We start from the raw sequence: 19,856 nt of genomic DNA on the forward strand, positions 1-19,856 counted from the left end.
TTGCATTCCAATACAATAAAAGAAAGTAAAGGTTTGAAACTTGCTGGGTCAGCATATTTTTGATTTGGATTTCTATGAGTTATTGGCAGAGATTACTGCCCAAAGAACACATCCCTTCTACCTGACACTGGGTGTCAGGACGTCATGTATTTGCCATACAGAGCAGAACTTGCATATTCAACATTTCAATCACCTTGGAAAGATATAAATAGTTTCACTTCTGCAGTTACGTTAGGATGTTTCAGAGGGTTTCTCCTGGAACACTGCTGATATCAATTCAGACTACCAGCTGTTGAAACCCTGGAACATATAGTGCTGTAGTGCAGTGTATATAATTGCCCTAGACAGAAAGGAATGAGCCAAATCCCATATAGTTGATGGATGGCCAGCATGATTTAGAATAATGAAGGTGGATGAAGAATGTCAGATAGCAGATAAATTGCCTACTCTGCTGTTATAATGTTGAGTGGAATTGGAAATGAGTAGGATCTCTCTCTTTTTGCTGTGTGTGTTATTGTGATAGTGTTATAATTTTTTATAAGTAGAAAATATTGGATATTGTAATGGATTGTACTATTATTTTGTTTTAATTGTATTTTAAGTGGTATACTATATTTTATTGTACCATTGTATGATATACTTATACTTATGGCTAAACAATAAATATTTGGAATAAATATAGACCTTAAGTTAACATAAAGTTGGAAGGCAACTTTACCTAGATTCTGCCACATACTGAACAGTTCGTACGCCATCATCACCCGCATGTCACCATACCTGGAACAGAGGCAAAGACACAGACCTTGAGAGAATTAAATGCAGCAAAGTATTAGCTATTCAAAACAGGTTTTCTTTAATGGACAATCAATATTTAGGATTAAAAGCAATGGTGTCCACACACAAGTGGAATGGACTCTCACTCAGTAGGAATTTCCTCTCTTCCTTCCTGCAGCTCCCCCTCCTTCCATTTGCTCCAAACACTTGGGAGCAGACTTGGGGAAGTGAGGGAAGAGAAAGAGGGGAAACCCATTTAAACAACATTGGATTTGACTGTTATATTGCATTTTATGGGATCTCAGGACTTTCTTGGTTCTTTTTCTCATTCTTGTAATATATAAGAAATAGGGTGATAAATACGAGCCATTTTTTCTCAAACACTTGAGGATGGAAATTAAATGTCCTTACTTGTCCAGTATCTTTTTACGCTTTGCTGGAGTAACAGATTCTAGTTGCAGGCTGGGCTGATTTATAAACAAGACTGACAAACTGAAATAGGAGTTCCACACCTAGAAATCAGAAAAAATTAATTAATCATAAAAGACAAATATGTATACTGGATGTAAACTTTGTGTGGTAGCCTTGCTAGTTCTATTCAGAGTAGACCCATTGAAGTTAATTACCTTGACTAACTTAGGTTCATTAATTTCAAAGGGATTATTCTGAGCAGGACATAGCTGAACACATCCTTTGTTCACGAACATGCAGCAAACAAATTTTACCCCCAAATCAGTTTATTCTTCCACAGGTGTCATATGGAATCATAACATAATCACAATGACACCAACGCAGATGTAACGATTAGTTCAAAATACGGTATATGCTGTTTCTGGAAATAGATGCAATGCTAAGGACGTGATAATATTACAAAAGTGTTCATGGCATTCCTTACCTTAAAATCAAAATCTGTTTCTGTGAAATTCTTGTGCAGTGCAGGGGACAGAAACTGAACTGTTGTAACTATTATACTGTAATAAGAAAAGAGAACACATTGCGGAAATGTTTGTAAACACACAAGTATGCTTTATTTGAACCGGCATTTAAGTTTTTTTAGGCCATTTGTCAGACTATTGGTCTATCTAGCTCTACACTGCTTGAAAGCAACTCTTCAGGCTTTCAGACAATTGTCTTCCCCAACCCTACTTGGAGAAGGTAAGACTGAACCCGAGACCTTCTACATGAAAAGCATGTGCTCTTCCACTGAGCTGCAGTCCTTAGTAACCAGAAGGGATGTCACAAAACAGAAGGGGACCATGACTATTTCTATTTCTATTAACGACTGTGATGGCATACAAACTTGACCCCATTTAAAGATCATAACCTGAGAGGGGAGAGGTTAGAGAAAAGTCTACCTAAGGTAAATCACCCCCAAACCTGCTAGAACTTTAAATGTTACAACTTTAAAACAGAGGTGGGTAATGTGTGGCCCTCCATATATCCTTAGACTACAACTTCCATCAGCCTAAACCAACATGGTCTATAGGCAGGGGTGATGGAACTTGCAGTTCAGCAATATTGGGGCGGCGGTGGGGGGCGGCAAAGGTTAGCCACACCTGTTTTAAAGGTTTAAAAACAGCACCGTGAATTCCAGACAAGGATCCTGCATCTAGAGAAAAAGCACATCATTTTCAGAAAAAAAAACCCCAAAATTTGAGCATTCTAAATTACATGTCCACTCACTTGCTGGTGAGCAATCTCATCACCATCCAATCCCGAGGAAAGACACTCATCTTCATCAGATTTCGAAATACGCAGAAAGTCTTTAGCAGAAATTCCTAGCAGAAAGGAAGAAACTGCCGTATTTTTCCGTGTATAACATGACCCCTTGTATAAGACGACCCCTATTTGTTGAGCTTTTTTTGTAAATCTCTGGCTGACGGAACTGGTGCCGTAATACCCTGCATACTGGCACTCACCAAATACTCTTCCTAACCCAGGAAGAGCGGGTAAGCAGCCTCCCCTCTGACATTTTCCTGCTACTGCCGCAGCACCAGCCCTCACTTACTTAGCATATTAAGCCATGTATCAGACGACCCTCAATTTATCACAAACAAATCAGAAAAAGGTCATCTTATACATGGAAAAATGTGGTAATCAGTGGCAGAATTGTAGGCAAACAATTATTCTATTTGCTGTAATTCTATCTTTTTTGTTTGACTACTACAACACTGGGACGCAGATGGCGCTGTGGGTTAAACCACACAGCCTAGGACTTGCTGATCAGAAGGTCGGTGGTTCGAATCCCCATGACGGGGTGAGCTCCCATTGCTCGGTCCCTGCTCCTGCCAACCTAGCAGTTCGAAAGCACGTCAAAGTCCAAGTAGATAAATAGGTACCGCTCCGGCGGGAAGGTAAATGGCATTTCTGTGCGCTGCTCTGGTTCGCCAGAAGTGGCTTAGTCATGCTGGCCACATGACCCGGAAGCTGTACGCCGGTTCCCTCGGCCAATAAACCGAGATGAGCACTGCAACCCCAGAGTCGGTCACGACTGGATCTAATTGTCAGGGGTCCCTTTACCTTTACCTTTACTACAACACTGGTACCCATATAGGAGAGGGTGGCCACCTGATGTGCCTGTGTCACAATATTCCTTTGCAGGATAGTCCTTCAGCTATTCTCGTTCTAAACCATTTAGGTCTTAAAAAGTAACAACTATGCAATTTGAATCTAGATTTGTAATCAGTGAGGCCGATAGAAAAGAGGAGCTACATGCTAAAAAAACCTTAAACTTTAGCTGTTTTTTTCTTTTTTCTTTTTACCAGCTGCAGTTTCTGATCATTTTCAAAGACCCTTGCAGAGTATGCAGGAGTAATTCAACCTTGATTCAACTAAGGCTTTTGTACCATGCTCAGTGCTTTCCTTCTCCAGAAACATGCCTGGCCATAGCCACCACCCCAGAATCCAGGAGGATTCCTTTACTGCTAACCTAATTTTCAAGGAAATAGTAACCTCTTCTAAAAATGAGCCACATCTCTGTCACTGAGTCCATCATTCTACTTATCAGAAGCAATTGTCTCTTGCCGGGATTACATTTCAAATTGTTAGTTCACATCTAATCTATTACTATTCTCAGGAATAGATTCAGAACCTGCACAGCCTCCCTGAACAGGAGACAGTGTTGGGTATCATTGCTATATTGATGACATCATATTCAAAATGTCCAGAGACTTTTCCCAAGTTGCTTCATGTATGTCAGAGGTGAGATAACCCCATCCAACAAGCTGGATGCTGTTGCAAACAGATTTCACCTGGCCCTCTGAGCACCCTCCCAGTCTTCACTTCTGCAGGGGAAGGGAATCTGGAGCTAGGCAAAGTGTGAAATTGCAGCTCCTTCCTCTGCGAAATTTGCGGCAAGAAGATCAAAGCAGAGGGGGAAATGTCTCAGCACACCTACCTTGCAAATATGCTGAAAGCAAGCCAAGCATTTGGCAATTGCAATTGCTCCTGAAAACTGCATACATGAATTTTGAAGTTATAGTTTGTGTAACTGTAAGGTAAAGGTAAAGGACCCTTGGACAGTTAAGTCCAGTCAAAGGTGACTATGCGGTGCGGCGCTCATCTAGCTTTCAGGCTGAGAGAGCCGGTGTTTGTCCACAGACAGCTTTCTGGGTCATGCAGCTAGCATGACTAAACTGCTTCTGGCACAATGAACACTGTGACAGAAGCCAGAGCGCATGGAAACGCTGTTTACCTTCCCACTGCCATGGTACCTTTTTATTTACTTGCATTGGTGTGCTTTCAAACTACTCAGTTGGCAGAAATAGGGACAGGGCAACAGAAGCTCAACCCACTGCACGGGTTCGAACTGCCAACCTTCTGACCAGCAAGCCCAATAGGCTCAGTGGTTTAGACCACAGCACCACTTAATATGCAATAGATAAATATTGAAAATCATTCTGAAAACTTGTGATATAGTCCACTGCTGCTATTTTTCATCAGCTCTATTGGTAAAATATATATGATTAGGGTTGGTTCTTAGCTTACCTTTAATTCATCCTTGCTTTGGAAATTCTCCAGTAAATGTTGGAAATGAGTGTCAGACATCTGACGAAGTAGAGACAAAAGACAGGACACATATTCCCCCTGCCAATCCCAATGAAGAATTATTTTATTAGAATGATCACATTTTCAATTCATATAACAAAAAATACCTTTGGGGTAGAGGGAAAAGGAGTAAGGGGTGAAAATGTTTCAATACTTGTGAAAGCAAAGCACATGTGTATGGATTTTAAAGTACTTGTCTTGATCATTTCAAATTAATATTTCTATTTGGTAAATTCATATTGAGTAGTCTATTTTGTTGAAGAGGCATAATATCAATTTAAAAACAACATAAGAAATTATTTAGCCCAATAAATTCAGGATGGATAAAGTTAGGGTAAGAATTTGATTTGTCTCTTTTCAGTGGAAAAGGGAAAAAAAGGAATATAATTTCTCCCTGCCACCCCCACGCAGAATTTAAATAATCCAGCCTCAAATATTTTGCAATTCTCCCTAGATGGCTCTGGTGCTTTCGATAGCCTTCTCAGCATGTGATGTAATATCATTTTCTCCTTTATAAAGATTCATAATTTTGACTAATTGGAAAAAACAGGACAAATTGTATAAAAGCTTCCCAGGGATAAATAGAATAATAGTATCCTTCAGTGAGAAATTACTTAGCATTTTATTATGGTGCCCACTGATAACTTTCAATTAGGGCAGCCAATGACTGGCAACTAATTCACAATATAATCTATGCTCCTTTGAGTAGCTAAGTAAATGAGCGGCACCATGGCGGCTGTGCTTAACTTTACCACTGGAATGAAGGGCAAGGTTTTCAGTTTTGAAGTAGGTAAAAGTTCATGCAGGAAAGGCGGAACAAGGTGAAATGCTGTGTTGAGGGAAAGGGAGAAGGTTAGATAAGCAGGAAATAGAACCTGATTGTTAGTTACTAACAGTGATTTCAGCTGTGCACTGTGGGCAACGTTGTCCTCTTACCGCCTCCTGAGATTGTGATTTACTCATGATAGTAAGTAAAGTTTGTAAAAGTACATCCAGGAGGCTCTCCACCATCATTTCTACCTCCTCAATGACATCTGTCTCCTACAGTAAGCAGTTAAAAAAAGCAGACAGTTACCATCCTATGGAATGGAAATGGTATGCCGAAGGTATTCAGTGGATCCAAAATGCTGCCCACACATTATTATCTAAGATGGTCCCGTTGAATCTGTAAAAGTTGCTTAATATAGATCCTTCAGCTCTTAAGAGTTTGTAGCCAAACTAATTTCCAAAATGTATAACTCAAAGCAGATATTCTTTCTGAAAATAGCAGTCACTACATTAACTGGATGATTTTAGAATAATCATTTATCATTGCCATTAATTGTTATCTGTTTGATCCTGTAAAACTGAGTACCCAAACTGAACCCAACATTTTCATGGACAATTTTGGAACTAATGCAGGAACTTAGTAGAATGAATGTCTAGGGCATAATGTAGTCTGAATGCTGTGTGTCACAAACATAAAATCTTAGCAATTTCATGATTCTGCTAGACTATCCCCTGGTAATTGTGCATAGGATTGTAGCTTTGGGAAATCTTTTAAAGGATCAAATTTTCTTTCCAATAATAACAAAAGCACTGATCATACAACCATACATATCTACAGTTTCGCCGTTGCTACTGTGTTGTACTGCATATGCACAGCCCTCACAGGTAATAATTACATGGCAAATTCCTACTCGACATGTCCCAAAATTCAGTATACACCTGTGGAAAGTAGGCCACAAATAGCTGTACACAATTCATAGTTCAAATTCTTAGGAGTGTAATACAAAGGTAGGCATATAATTTACCACAGAACTAGTTTTGATGATGGAGAAGATACTACTGAGGATTCCAGAGCAGATAAGCAACTCTTTTTGCTGTCTAAGGTGAAGATGAATATGATGAAGAACCACAGGTAACAAGATGCGCCGGGATTCTAGAAGTGGGAAACAAAAGGCAACATTTTCTTATGAGAGAGCTTCAGCTATTGGTATAAGAAGCCTCATTGTTATTCAAAGGCATGCATGTAAAAATGAAAAAGCTAGCATTAATAATAGACAAAGGCACAATAAAATTCACTTAATTGGCCCCTTTATAAACAGCATGCCAGCTTAATTAGGGATTGCCAGGAAACAAAGTTTGAGTGGAATCCATTTTTTACTCAAATTCTAATTCGAAACAAAGAATTAATTTACACGGTGTTACAAAAGGCATGCATAATTTCCATTGCAGTGAATAGGATTAAAACCACGTGTGAATTGTCAATTTACTAGCGGCAATAACCTGCTGGTGTTTAATGTTGGTTCATACAGGAATGGAGTAAGCCAAAGGTCACATGAGACAGCAGCACAATAGATGGCACTAGCAACTGTCTACTAGACCTTAAATAGAAACGGCACACTGGCTGCACACGAAGTCAAAACATACCGGGTGAATTAATTCAGGTTAGGTTGGACAAACCAATACATACCTCATTAATAACATTCCTCTGTTACCTACTTATTTGAACATGAGCATTGGCAAGTCAACTGATATCTTCTGTACAACACTGACAAGTGTATAGAATGTCTAGTGTATAAAATGTTTTACAATCTTTTGCTACATTGGCTCCCAGTATGTTTCCAAGCACAATTCAAAGTGTTGGTGTTGACCTTTCAAGCCCTAAACAGCCTCGGCCCAGTATACCTGAAGGAGCATCTCCACCCCCATCGTTCTGACCAGACACTGAGATCCAGCCCTGAGGGCCTTCTGTCAGTTCCCTCCCTGCGAGAAGCGAGGTTACAGGGAACCAGGCAGAGGGCCTTCTTCGTAGTGGCATCCGCCCTGTGGAATGCCCTCCCATCAGATGTCAAAGAGATAAACAACTATCTGATGTTTAGAAGACATCTAAAGGCAGCCCTGTTTAGGGAAGTTTTTAATGACTGATGTTTTAATGTATTTTTAATCTTTGTTGGAAGCTGCCCAGAGCCACCCAGATGGGTGGGGTATAAATAATAATAATAATAATAATAATAATAATAATAATAATAATAATTATTAGTGAGATGGCTTAATAATAATTATGTGGGACATACCAGGAGAGGCAGTCCTGTAAGTACGAGGGTCCTAGGCTTTAAAGGTTAAAACCAGCACCTGTGAACCAATTCTAGTTTTTGTCTACATTTAGTTGCATTAATATGTAATGAATTAGATTATTAGATGTAAATGAATTAAAATGAATAATGCCCTCTTACCCGAGAAAGAAAACAAGCGACTATCTACAGTACGAGCTATAGACTGCAATTTAACCACATCCATAGATTGTCCAATATGCACTGTACTGGGCATACTCCCAAGAGTTCCTCGCACAAACTCTGCTACTTCCTGTACTGTGAACATCTGCAAAAGCTCGTCGAATATTGCCGGGAAGGAATTTAACAGAGCGGCCTAAAAAGAAAATGAAGAAATATGAGACCTTTAATGCACAGATATAAAACATCATGGGTTTTAGGGAACACAAATGATGCTACGTATTTGAAGGTAAAGCATGAAATCCAGACTAAGGCTCCATCTCTTTATAGCCTTGTTGTTTCTAGGACATAAGTGTATCTGGCACATTAAATCAAGTTATCTTCTGGAAGTCTGGATATAGTAATGCATGATCATACGGGAACAGCATCTCCAACTAAGGTAAGAGGAAGGAAATGAAAGACTGCCAGATTGCTCCACCTGTTTCTGGCTGTTTTCAGAATGCACATTAAGAAATCTATGTTTTTATGAATTTGCTAATTTCATCTTGGATTTATGCTTTGATAGAGACCACGGAGACACTTCAACTCCCCCCAAAAGTTTATTAAAATGTATACAACTGTAACTTAGCTGCAACACATTATTTCGCGGGGGGTTTTCTCTCTCTTTGGGTTCAAGAAGAGAGCATGTTTATGTGGAATATATGTCCAATCATGCAAATAACAGGCACTGAAAATACTTCTATGGCAATGCAGTATTTTCAATTTGTACTCTTGTCTCTTAAATGGTTGCAAGATCTCCGAATAAGACAAAACAATCACATGGATATAGAATCCCCCTGAGTAGAATTCTGTTCATGAAATACACCCACAGGAGTAATAAGATAGAATGGGCAATATCCAACTAACTTGTTCCATCAGGACAAGATTTTCCACTTGCAAAATGGAACTTCCCCCTCTTCTCCCCTTCCTGCATTCCCTCCTACCTCTTGGAGCAGATTTGAGGAGAATGTGGGATGCGCATGGGGAGAGAAGTTCCATTGTGCAACTGGAAATCTGCACCGACCTAAGTTAGTTGGATACTGTCCATTAACTAACTTTGTATTTTTTTCCAATGTCCCCAGCATACTTCCTCCCTTCTCCCACCAACCTCTGTCTCCCAGGCCACTTTTATTCTGTTCCACATTCTCTTCCTGCTTCCGCCAGCGCTGCCCAATGTCAGTTTGCTCTTCTGAGGCAGAACAGGCAACCAGCACTACTGAATCTGTCAGAAGAGGCTTCATTGGCTTGGCAAGAGGCCAGAGAGGGAGGAAAAAGGACGGGGGGAGGGGAGGAGTCCAACCAAACAGCTACAGTACAGCCAGGAAGTGGGATGGATGAGTGAGGAATGGGCCGCAGGGCTGAGGCCCAAATGAAAATGTAATGAAGTCCAGTAGTGCCCCATGCTTTGAGAAACACTGATCCAGCCTTTGTCCTGAGAACTTTTCCACTTTCATTCACCAATGCAGGTAGTAAGTAAATCCAACACATTGCCCTTTAATTACCAAAATAATAATGTAAACCCACTTTCCAGTATTTTCCGCTTCTAAATGTCAGTTATACATTCTTTTACCCCAGTCTTTCTTTCATTTTCTGTGTGAACTTCAGTACCTTCCTTTCTTCCACTTGTTTTATTTCATTCAACCCAATGTATTATCAAATTTCCTCCTTTACAAGACTAAATTCTCTTCAAAGTTATTGCTGCAGTTCTCCTCCACTAGAAACAAACAAATTTCTGGTGCTCATCCAAATCTGGCATCTAATAAAATTGCTATCATATTACCTCCTGCAATCTCTGTATGCCTGTCGGTCTTTGAATCCTTGCACAAGGAGAAAAACCTTGGGAGGCTGAAAGATGGTGTCTATAGACCATAGACACCTAATCCATAGACACAAAATCTGCATATAGCACGAATTCTGAGATATGAGTTTTAGATAGGTAGGCATGGTCTGCAGGCAGGACAGATTCTAAGTACCTCTCATTTAAGAATTCAGCCCTGTTTCTTTATCTACCAACAAACCTGTGCTTAAACTACAATGCTATGAAGTCTGAGCACACCTGTGATCCATGGAGGTGATAAAAGGATTAGTTTCGCCTGTGGCTATTGAGGTCTAGAAGATCTTTGGGCAGCCAGTAGAGTGAGGAGAGGGAGGTGTTCTCAAAGGATGAGGTCCAAAAAACCATTGTACCTTCCTCCCAGAGCCAGGCAGAAGCTTCCTGAGCTTTGGGAAGGGGGAACATCCCTCCTTCCCAAAGGGGAACATTTAGGGAACATTTAGGGGACTAGCCTAGTCCCCCTAGTCCAGTGACTACACACCACTGACACCTAGATACTCTAAATGACGGTGCCCTTGCTCATGCAACTCCTCTCTCTCTCTCTCTCTCTCTCTCTCTCTCTCTCTCTCTGTGTGTGTGTGTGTGTGTGTGTGTGTGCAATTGCTAAAGAAGTCCAACATAGTCACATCTGAATTCAAAAAAGGAATCTTCCTAAAAACAAGGAGTTTGGTAAAGAAAATTAGTTGAAAAGGAAACAGAGGAGGGTCAAATCTCTCCAGAATGCTTGTTCTTAACCCCCCAGCCAACATGGCTTAACATGAATGTGCAAATGTACAGACCCCTGGAGAGGTGATCATGGTCATTTTGCTCCTTCCTGATCATTTTGCTTCTCTGCTGAGCTGCAGTTCATGTCTCAGAGAGAGCTAAACCATGTGCCTGGGTTCAGAAGACATATTAAACCAAACTACAGTTTAGCTTAGTGAAGCACAGAAGCAGTATGATCAGGGAGGAGCAAAGTGGTTGCAATATTCTCTCTGGAAGCTTGCTCCTCTGAGCTAAGCTATAGTTTGGCTTAACATTATGTGTGAACAAGGATACTGTCTCTGTTCACAGACTTTGCAGGACTTTGTAAAACCCATCCAGAATGACAAAAGACAGAAGTGTATACAGGATACACAACCATTCCTCAATTATAAATTACTTCTTCTCAAAGAACAGCAGTCAGGGGATCACATTTATTTATTTGCTGCTGCAAGCTACTTTTTGTTCAATCACTAGATTGAATAAACACATCTTACTCTGCAGCTTAATCAACTAATAATCACTGAGGGAGGAAGTTAAGGATATACTTTTTATTTATTGTGGCCATTTTAATAGTGGCATATTGGTATAACAGAGAATTAAAAGAAAATATCAATGATCACATTTTATTCCAATAATTTTAAGTTCTCTGAAAAAGGTTATATTTAGGTAAAATAATATACACATTTATTTAATACATTCAATTAAATTAATGAATGAATCAGTTAAGGCAATCATCCATTTGATGAACAGTTCTTTAATTAGTTGACAGTCCTAGTTTTTTTAATGTGTACCCAGCCCTTCTGCGAAAGGGCTCAGAGCATCATCATTTACAGACCCACGACAACCCCGTGAAATTAAGTTAGTTTGAGAAATAATGACCTGTTCCAAGCCTACTGATCCAACCCCACTTTAAGGTTTATCTTCATATATAATACATTTCTCTGTTATACACACGTGAAAAAGCAATTATGGAAAATTAAAAAGGAATCAATATTATGTAATCCAAAAACAATTGTATAAGGTTATTCAAAATGAAATGAAGATAAATAAACGCAAATTTCCATTTCACCTTGCATCCTACATCTGAATAATCATTTTATTCTATAATTTCTTATACCTTGGCATGTATAAGGGTCCTACAATACATTCACAAATTATATTGTTAAAATAAGAGAACAAACTGAAGCTAAATCCTGCCAAGATGAAGGCACTCCTGGTCTAAATAGAGTTGCACACCCCCTGAAGGAACAGATCAAAAGTCCACAGGTACTCATTGTCATTTGAGGCAAGGGCTCCCTGCTGCAAGCTTCAGCTGGTGTCCCAGCGACAAGCCATTTCTAAATTGGGAAAGCCTTGCCATGGGGATCCAAGCTCTTCTAATCTCATGTTTAGACTACTGCAATGTACATTGTGCTTCCTTTGAAGATACTCTGGAGGCTGCAGCTAGTGAAAAATTATTCCATCTGATTGTGGGCTGGTACTTCTGTACACAGTCATATAACACCAATTTTGCAGGATCTGCGCTGGCTGCCTATATTCTACTGGTCTAAGTCAGTGTTTTAGCATTAGTACTGAAAGCTCTTAATCACCTAGAACTCTGATGGGCTTTTGTTGGAAGGTAAAAACATTTTTCTTCTCCTGGTCTTTTGAAGTTAACTCACACTAGTAGCCAAACTACTAATTGTATGGTCTCATGCTGTTGTTCTAATACTATTTTATTCATTAGGCTTTTCTAACATCTACTCTTTTGCAAAGTTGTTTGCTTACTATGCATTTGGACACCTCTTAATATAGGATAATCATATTTTGCATGATGGTTTCTGAGACCCAAGGCAAAGCCTTTGGTCTGCATATCATTTTAAACAAGAAGGCACACTGACCCTTTCAAAACTGCACTGATTTGTTGGTTTCTTAAGATTTTCAAGCAATGCCAGGTACAAGGCTGCTAGTTTGTTTATAATTTTTGCTCATTCTATATTTGTGTACTGTTGGAAACCATCCTAGGATCATGTTGACATGATGAAGGGCAGTTTTCAAATTTGGAGAAATGAATTAAAAGACTGACTGAAGCCATAGGCTGGCACATTCCAGCCCTTCCTTCCCCTCCTCCTACACAGACAGGAAAAGGATTTTGCCAAAGTTTACTTTCACTTTCCCCTCATCTCAACTTTGGCTTGTTTAACTAACAAGGATGTACAGTCATACCTCAGGTTACAACCGTTTCAGGTTGTGACCTTTCGGGTTGCGGACCGCCAAAACCCAGAAGTACTGGAACGGGTTACTTCCGGGTTTCGTCGGTCGTGCATGCGCAGAAGCGCCAAATCGCAACCCGCGCGTGTGCAGACGTGGGTTGCGAACGCTGCGGATTGCGAACGTGCATCCCGCGTGGATCACGTTTGCAACCCGAGCGTCCACTGTACATAATATTTCAAACATTTCAAGGAAGTTGAGCTGAAAGATGGGCACAAACTTCTGCTAAGGTTTTGATTATTTATAACATTTCATAATATTTTTTTCATTCCATTTATTATTTCAAAATGACCTAAATGCAGAAGAAATGCAAAAACATAACCAAAATAATGCAACTAGATAACAACTAAATATTGTAGTAAGTAGTCAATCCCTTGACTTATTAAGTGCATATAGTATAACATATGCAAAATCAAATTCATATTCATGAGAAAAAGGCATTATCTTTAGTGGTTTATGTATTCAGAAATTGGAGCACCAGAAGAACTGTAATTAGAGAGAACACATTGCTGTTTGGTTCCAACACCAAAGGAAATCTTAATATAATGGGGGGGGGGAGAGGGAGAGTCCAGTCCAGTCCAAAATTGATTCCCCCTTTGTTACTGTTTCTTGTGACTAAATTAATATTTAATTATCACTGAGAATAAAGTATAACCAAGATGCAACTTTTCTGGTCTTCCAATAACGATTTTTGTTATTACGGCTTTTCATGCCCATGCCACTATTAGACACTCTTTGTACCATAAGATGATGTCCTGTAACCTATAACAGCTGAACCGTTATCTTCTCTCTAATCACTGGTTCTCACAATCAAGCTGATTCATGCAGACAGTTTAGTGCCCTTTATATTAAATTTCCAGTGCTGTGAAAAACACCTGGTAGTTGCAAACATTGAACTGTGCAGTGTATTTGAGTTCTAAGTGCAGAGAAATGGATTGGGTGGGGGACAACAGTCACTGGGTACATCCATGATGAAAGGTTGTGCAGGATATGGGGTTAACTACTTACAGAATTAAACGACGGCCTTGAAGTACCACCACATTTTTGTGGGGTACATGTCCCTGCTCCGCTCACCTGTCCTCCAGGCTGAGGGGCCTATGGGGCAGTTAGGGTCAAAGGGCAACACAGTGGCAAGTGGGAAACAAAAAAGTAAACTTTTGAAGTATTTAAACAGGTCAAGTTTCATGAATATATAACCTCCTCACGTATCAATGTGTAACTGGTGAAAAAGGCAGAGTTGGCAGAGACCAGCGCCATCAAGAGTTGTCCCTTCTCAATGGCTTCAAAGCATAAAATAACAAATATACAGCAATTAGACTCGTCTTGGTCATGTTAATGAGCATGTGATTCAAGCACATGGCTAAAGTGGGAGTTACCAAAGATCCTCAAGAAGCGTTTTCTCACAGAGTTCCATCATCATTTTCACTTACAGCCCACCCTTCGCCAAATGGTCCCAGGGCAGCTTACAGAAATACACAATTAAAATAAGTACAATTAAAATAATAAAAAAACTACAAAGACAGCCAATATCAGAGTAATAAAACAGTGGCACAGATTCGTAGTGCAGGAGGAGGGAAAACATAGATAGATTCAAACAAAGGTCTGGGAAAAGGGGTGTGTCTTGACCAATTGCTGAAAAATGTACAATGATGGTGCAAGATGCACCTCTGAGAAGAAGTCATTTCACAGCCTAGGGACCACCATGCCATTGTTTCATTGCTCAGATGTTTCTATTGTGAGCACTATTGCCGTGACAACCATCACAGCTTGGTGGTATTTCTATAGAGAAATATTTGCTGAAGACAAAACATTAATAGGACTTACCTACTTGACTAGTATTATGTCTTAACATGTGGTAAAAAGTGGACAATTGATATAAAAAACTGTAGAATATATGTATATATAATATATATATCCCATTCCCTTTTTTTTTTTTTACTTCAACCTTCCAGAGGTTTAGCATTTAAGCTCATATAGTGCGTATTGCTATACTTGTTCAATGTACTGGTATAGCCAGTGATTAATTTGGTTATACTTTTCGTAGCCACAATATTTTAAACACAATAGAAAAATAGGCATATCTTAATGCTATGGGTTTTTGTTTTGTTTTTAAATGATTGTTAAATTGTTAAAGTAACTATGTGATTAATCTCAAAAAAGTGATGAAATGACAGATTATTCCGCAAGGTAGTTGTTTTGTATACTTATTTCTGTTGTATTAGTATTTTTACGAATGCTGGTTGTTAACTAGCAAAACTGCTGTTGCTGCAAACAACACCTTCCTATTGTTGAAATAACCCCTCTCCTAAGGAATGAATGATCTATGTACACTAAGCTACACCTGCTATAGTATGCAGATACACGTTACAATAGGTTTACTACACATGTGGTGCCTCGGATCCTAACAATTTAGCAGTATACCATAAGAAGCTGAACTACGCAATGTGCTGCTAGTTTAAAGCAAGGATAGAATAATTTGATACTCAGTAATAATATGTAACAAATATTACAGACAAAGGATGTTTAGACAGAGGATGATTTTATGGGTTTATAATTATCATACAATGTACAACTTTCCAATAGCAGTTACTGTAATGAAAAACTTCAGTCTGAACTACTCCTGCTTTTGTCATTATCGATTACACTCCCTTCATGCCAATTCTGAAACTTTCTTACAAGCAAGGCATTAAATCAAAGACCAAAGGGAATTAAAATGCCTGCTTGCCCCTACATACTTTAATGCAAGGTAGCAGCTCTCCATCTCTGAACTGGTGCAGATCTACTTCATAAAAGGGTTCCAGTACAATTTGCAAGTAAGGCTATTACCTGAGCAAAGCTTGCAACAACTGCACCCATATGCACAAACTATTTGCCTGTTTCACACACAGAGTTTAACAGAAGCACTGAATATTTCCAACCTGTGTAAAGATGAGAGTCTCTGAGCTCCTGCTGTCCAGACTAAGCACAAATCTGATTGACTGGAAAAGCTCTTGGATGCTGGCTCTGAACTGTTCCTCCTCCATTCCACAAGTTGCTCTGGAGTAAAGGATCCGAGACTGCACAATAAACTTGAAAAGATATTCCAAGGCCTTAAGGAGTAGGAAGTGAATCAGTACAACAAGAGAAAAAGAAAAGGAGCTTAGAAAGAGCCAGAGAGGGAAAAATTAGATATATTATTAATAATTCTTCATTTTCAAAAATTGGATATGTATTTCATTAGTTAAAACCTCTAAAGAAAAAAGTTACTTTAAAAAGTTAGTTTTCACTGCCCACCAAAAACAAAAACAAAGCAGCAAAAATAAAACAAAACCCCAAAAACTATATCAAACACCCATAAGAACACTCTTAAAAGGCCTGGGAAATTAAAATATTTTATACCAACACCAAATAATTCAGGTTCAGTGCCAGGCAAATCTTCAGAGGCAGAGGGCAAGGGAGGACGTTCCAAAGTTGGGCCACAACAGTGGAGAAAGCCCTTTAACAGGTTAACCACAACCTCACCACAGATGACAAGGAGCCCCCAAGAGCAGCCTCTGATTAAAATCTTAGTAACAAATCAAGATTTATACAGGAAAAGGCAGTCCCTGGGATAGCCTAGTTTCAAGTCATATAGGCTTTAAAAGCAGGAGTGGCTAACCTTCTTCAGCCTGGTTGCTGCATTCAAGGCTGGCCAAACTTGTGAGGCCCATATGCAAGCAGTAATGGTGGCCAAGGTGCATGCTCTCACATGCATATACTACGCACCTATACAGGCTGCATTTATCAGTGTTGGGCATAGGAGAGATTTCTCCATTGCAGCCCAAGCCCGAGAAGCCCACATAGTCCTTGCTGTGGTATGTGTGATGTTTTCCCCACCTGCCTTTACTAGGGGTGAACCCTTCCTTTCTTCCCCATGCAATTGAGAATGATCTCTCCACCAACTTGCATCAGAGGAAAGAAGAGACTCTCCCCCCCTTCTCATTGCTGCAATTGCCTACTGAATCTATATTATTGTTAGGCTTGTATATGTATATCCTTTCTAGTAGTATGTAGGTTTTTGATCAATATGTATCTTAAAAATGAACTGCCTTCAAAATTAACTAAAATTGACCATTTTGACTCAAGTAGCCATTTCAACAAAACCTACTTTTAATGAACAAGCAGTGCACATTTAAAATGCATACAATTAATATTTATTTGTCTCAAAGATTTTAAGATTTCATCTTTTGAGACAATTTTTCAGTCATTCTTTCTTCATGGGGTTTTTATTGTCAAGTTCAAAAGATGTACAATCAATTATGTGCATTCTCAAACTCAAGGAGATAAGTTTTACTCTAGGATTATAATTTGAACAGGATGAAAGGATTCATTTCTTCTCTAGATAATCAGTAACAAAAACCTATTCAAGACAGAGCTCTCTGCACAACAGAAAACTCTTCAATGTAAGAGTCATTTTAAACAGACAGCATTTCTATAGAAACATACCCGCATTGCCTCCTGAATATGGTCCTGTCGTACAAGTTCTGCTGATCGGTCCATATACCACTTCAAACACCGAATAAGTTCTCTGAGTAAAAACACAAAATACTGATACATTTCCAACTCCAGCCATGCTCACGTCTAAAGATGTTTTTAAATATCCTTTGCTAGCAATAAATTAAGTTAGGTTTTATATCATAGTTCGGTCTATTGAGATTTTTAGCACATATAATTAAGTGGGATATAGAAAGATATTCTTGGTGACCCAAAATAATTACTCTTCCATGTTTAACAATGATGGAGACAGACAAAAAGAGATTAGGCATGGAGATTACAGAAGATACTAGTCACAAAACTATTTTGCTTTAAAATGAAACAAAAGCACTGCTTTACATTTCTCCAGAGTTTTTGTAATCTTGAGAGAAATCTACTGGCCTCAGTTTATCTTTTTTCCCTGAAAAACGAGCTTGACTGTCTGTAAATAGTGCTCTTCCAGAGTAAAACTAAGTGCTTATAAGGATGGTTAACTGATGGAAAAACCTTTCGGTCCACAAAAAAAGCTACAAGATGTTTTAGCTAAAGCATGAAAACAGAGTCTAATTAAGGAAAGGTCCTGTTTGACCCCGCCCTATTTCCTTCAACTCTTACGCCATGTTCTTTCTCAGAAGACTCAGAGGGAGAACATCCCCATTTAGGACTGTCATCCAATTTTTTTAATTGAAAAAGAGTATTTTGTTTCTTTTTTTATGCCACTTTTATTCAGCAAGATTGCTTCGTACTACTGGATGTTCTACTAAACAATAAATTAGAACTGTTGCTATCCATCTCATCTGAAAGTGACACTCTAATGTACAATGGTGGTAAAATAGAACCCACTTGTAGGCCAGCGCTCCTGCAAAGTGCTTTTGGATGTAAGTGTCCATTACAGGTCGAAAATGAAAATATTTGCTATCACGCAGGAGGTTGATGATGAACACCTGCAGAAGAGAGAGACAAAACCACACCTAAGGACACAGATCACCAAAGCTTACAAAGGTCATAAAAATAATGGATAAAGGGAAGTCAAAACTGTTCATCTCTCAGAGGTGTGCTATGCTTACAAGAGACTGAAAGACCAGCAGTCCATATTTTTCAGTGTTGTCATCCAAAATCACAAATAATGTGTCCAAGATATCCTGCAAGAACTGGAAAGGCACAAACATTCAAATGACTTCTCCTGGTAAACAATTCTACCGAAACACACCATTTATAATGTGTAAGAGAGAGAGATTCAAGACTGCTCCTAGTTCCCCAGAGTAAAATTACTGAGACATAGGGTGGATTGCCAACCAAGTCATAGAGTAGGTACACTGAAATCGATGAGTATCACCTAGGTGATGACTATTACCTTATATAGCATTATTTCACTTTCATTATATGTAAATACAAATCCAAGATTATCAGTAAAATGTAATGGTTCCTATCTCTCGCAGAGGTCCGCTTGCACAATGAAAATTCCCCCTCATCTCTTCCTCCCTACAGCTTCTTGCACACTCTCAAACCATAGCTAAGTGTGGGGAGACCCTCTGGAGTGGGCAGGGGCTGCATCAGGGAAGAGAGGAAATATAAGCCCTGTTACGCAGTGTTGGATTCAAACTTAAGAGTATGGTGAAATGTCACACATTATGCATTTCTAGATGTTGCCAGAAAAGAGAGGAGGAGGAGGAGGAGATGCAGGTCTGTAGCAACATCACATTCTTCCTACCACCTGGTTGCAAAACTGGTCCCATGAACCAATGATACATTGCTAACTCAGCACTTCTTAGGTTTGTGCTTAAGATAATCACATCTTGATTTCACCTACTGATCGAAGACAGAGCAAGTAAAGCAGAGACTTTCTTCCTCAAAGATTTGTACTAATTGTCACAATAGCTGCACATTAATAACAACTTGGAGGGGGCACAGCACCTTAACAATTTCTTCACCACTGACATGCCTCAGTCTTCCTAAGATATCCATTACACGATCTGGATAAGCCTTCCATTTCAAGAGAGCAAGTAGATCCACTGCAAATAATTGAAAGAATAAATATAGAAACACAAAATATATCATACTAAACATACTAATTACAATGGAAAATTGGCACAAGTAGAATTATCAGATATGTGTGAACAACTGACAATGGTTAAAAATTATTTTCAGAGAGACAAATTTGTAAATCGGCAAGATTTAGTGCTCTAATCCTATACATGCTTACTTGGGAGAAAATCACATTCAAATTCAACACAGTAAGACATGCTTAGTAAACACTCTTAGGATTTGATTGCATAAATGCATAAGTATAGCAATCATATCACCACAAAACAACACATCTTGGACAATTAAGTATTTTTATTCTTCACCTTTTAAAATGTTCTACACTATGCCAAACAAAAATATCAGGAAGTTAGTTCTGATGAGCAATATATGCTAAAAAGAAAAAAAACAACATGCAAAATGTTTCTTCCAAGTCATAG

The 19,856-nt window shown here is 39.0% G+C and overlaps 1 protein-coding gene across 13 annotated transcripts in view; it reads right to left on the bottom strand.

Moving 5' to 3' along the window:
• Positions 1-19,856, bottom strand: part of DOCK3 (dedicator of cytokinesis 3) — a 139,937-nt gene that overhangs the window by 44,033 nt on the left and 76,048 nt on the right. For 10 of the 13 annotated variants that reach the window (XM_083603190.1, XM_083603201.1, XM_083603195.1 and 7 more), the window contains exons 19-31: positions 19,309-19,406; positions 18,462-18,545; positions 18,238-18,338; positions 17,368-17,449; positions 15,822-15,992; positions 8,040-8,232; positions 6,615-6,742; positions 5,716-5,862; positions 4,762-4,860; positions 2,458-2,552; positions 1,670-1,745; positions 1,186-1,286; positions 719-777 (exon numbers count right to left, since the gene is read on the bottom strand). In XM_083603190.1, the coding sequence (XP_083459316.1) occupies positions 719-777; positions 1,186-1,286; positions 1,670-1,745; positions 2,458-2,552; positions 4,762-4,860; positions 5,716-5,862; positions 6,615-6,742; positions 8,040-8,232; positions 15,822-15,992; positions 17,368-17,449; positions 18,238-18,338; positions 18,462-18,545; positions 19,309-19,406 (1,434 nt within the window). The remainder of the gene's footprint in view (positions 1-718; positions 778-1,185; positions 1,287-1,669; positions 1,746-2,457; positions 2,553-4,761; positions 4,861-5,715; positions 5,863-6,614; positions 6,743-8,039; positions 8,233-15,821; positions 15,993-17,367; positions 17,450-18,237; positions 18,339-18,461; positions 18,546-19,308; positions 19,407-19,856) is intronic. The other 3 variants (XM_083603191.1, XM_083603197.1, XM_083603196.1) reach the window with 1 other exon arrangement.

The sequence above is a fragment of the Podarcis filfolensis genome, assembly GCF_964270895.1.
Source record: "Podarcis filfolensis genome assembly, chromosome: 2".
NCBI lineage: Eukaryota > Metazoa > Chordata > Lepidosauria > Squamata > Lacertidae > Podarcis > Podarcis filfolensis.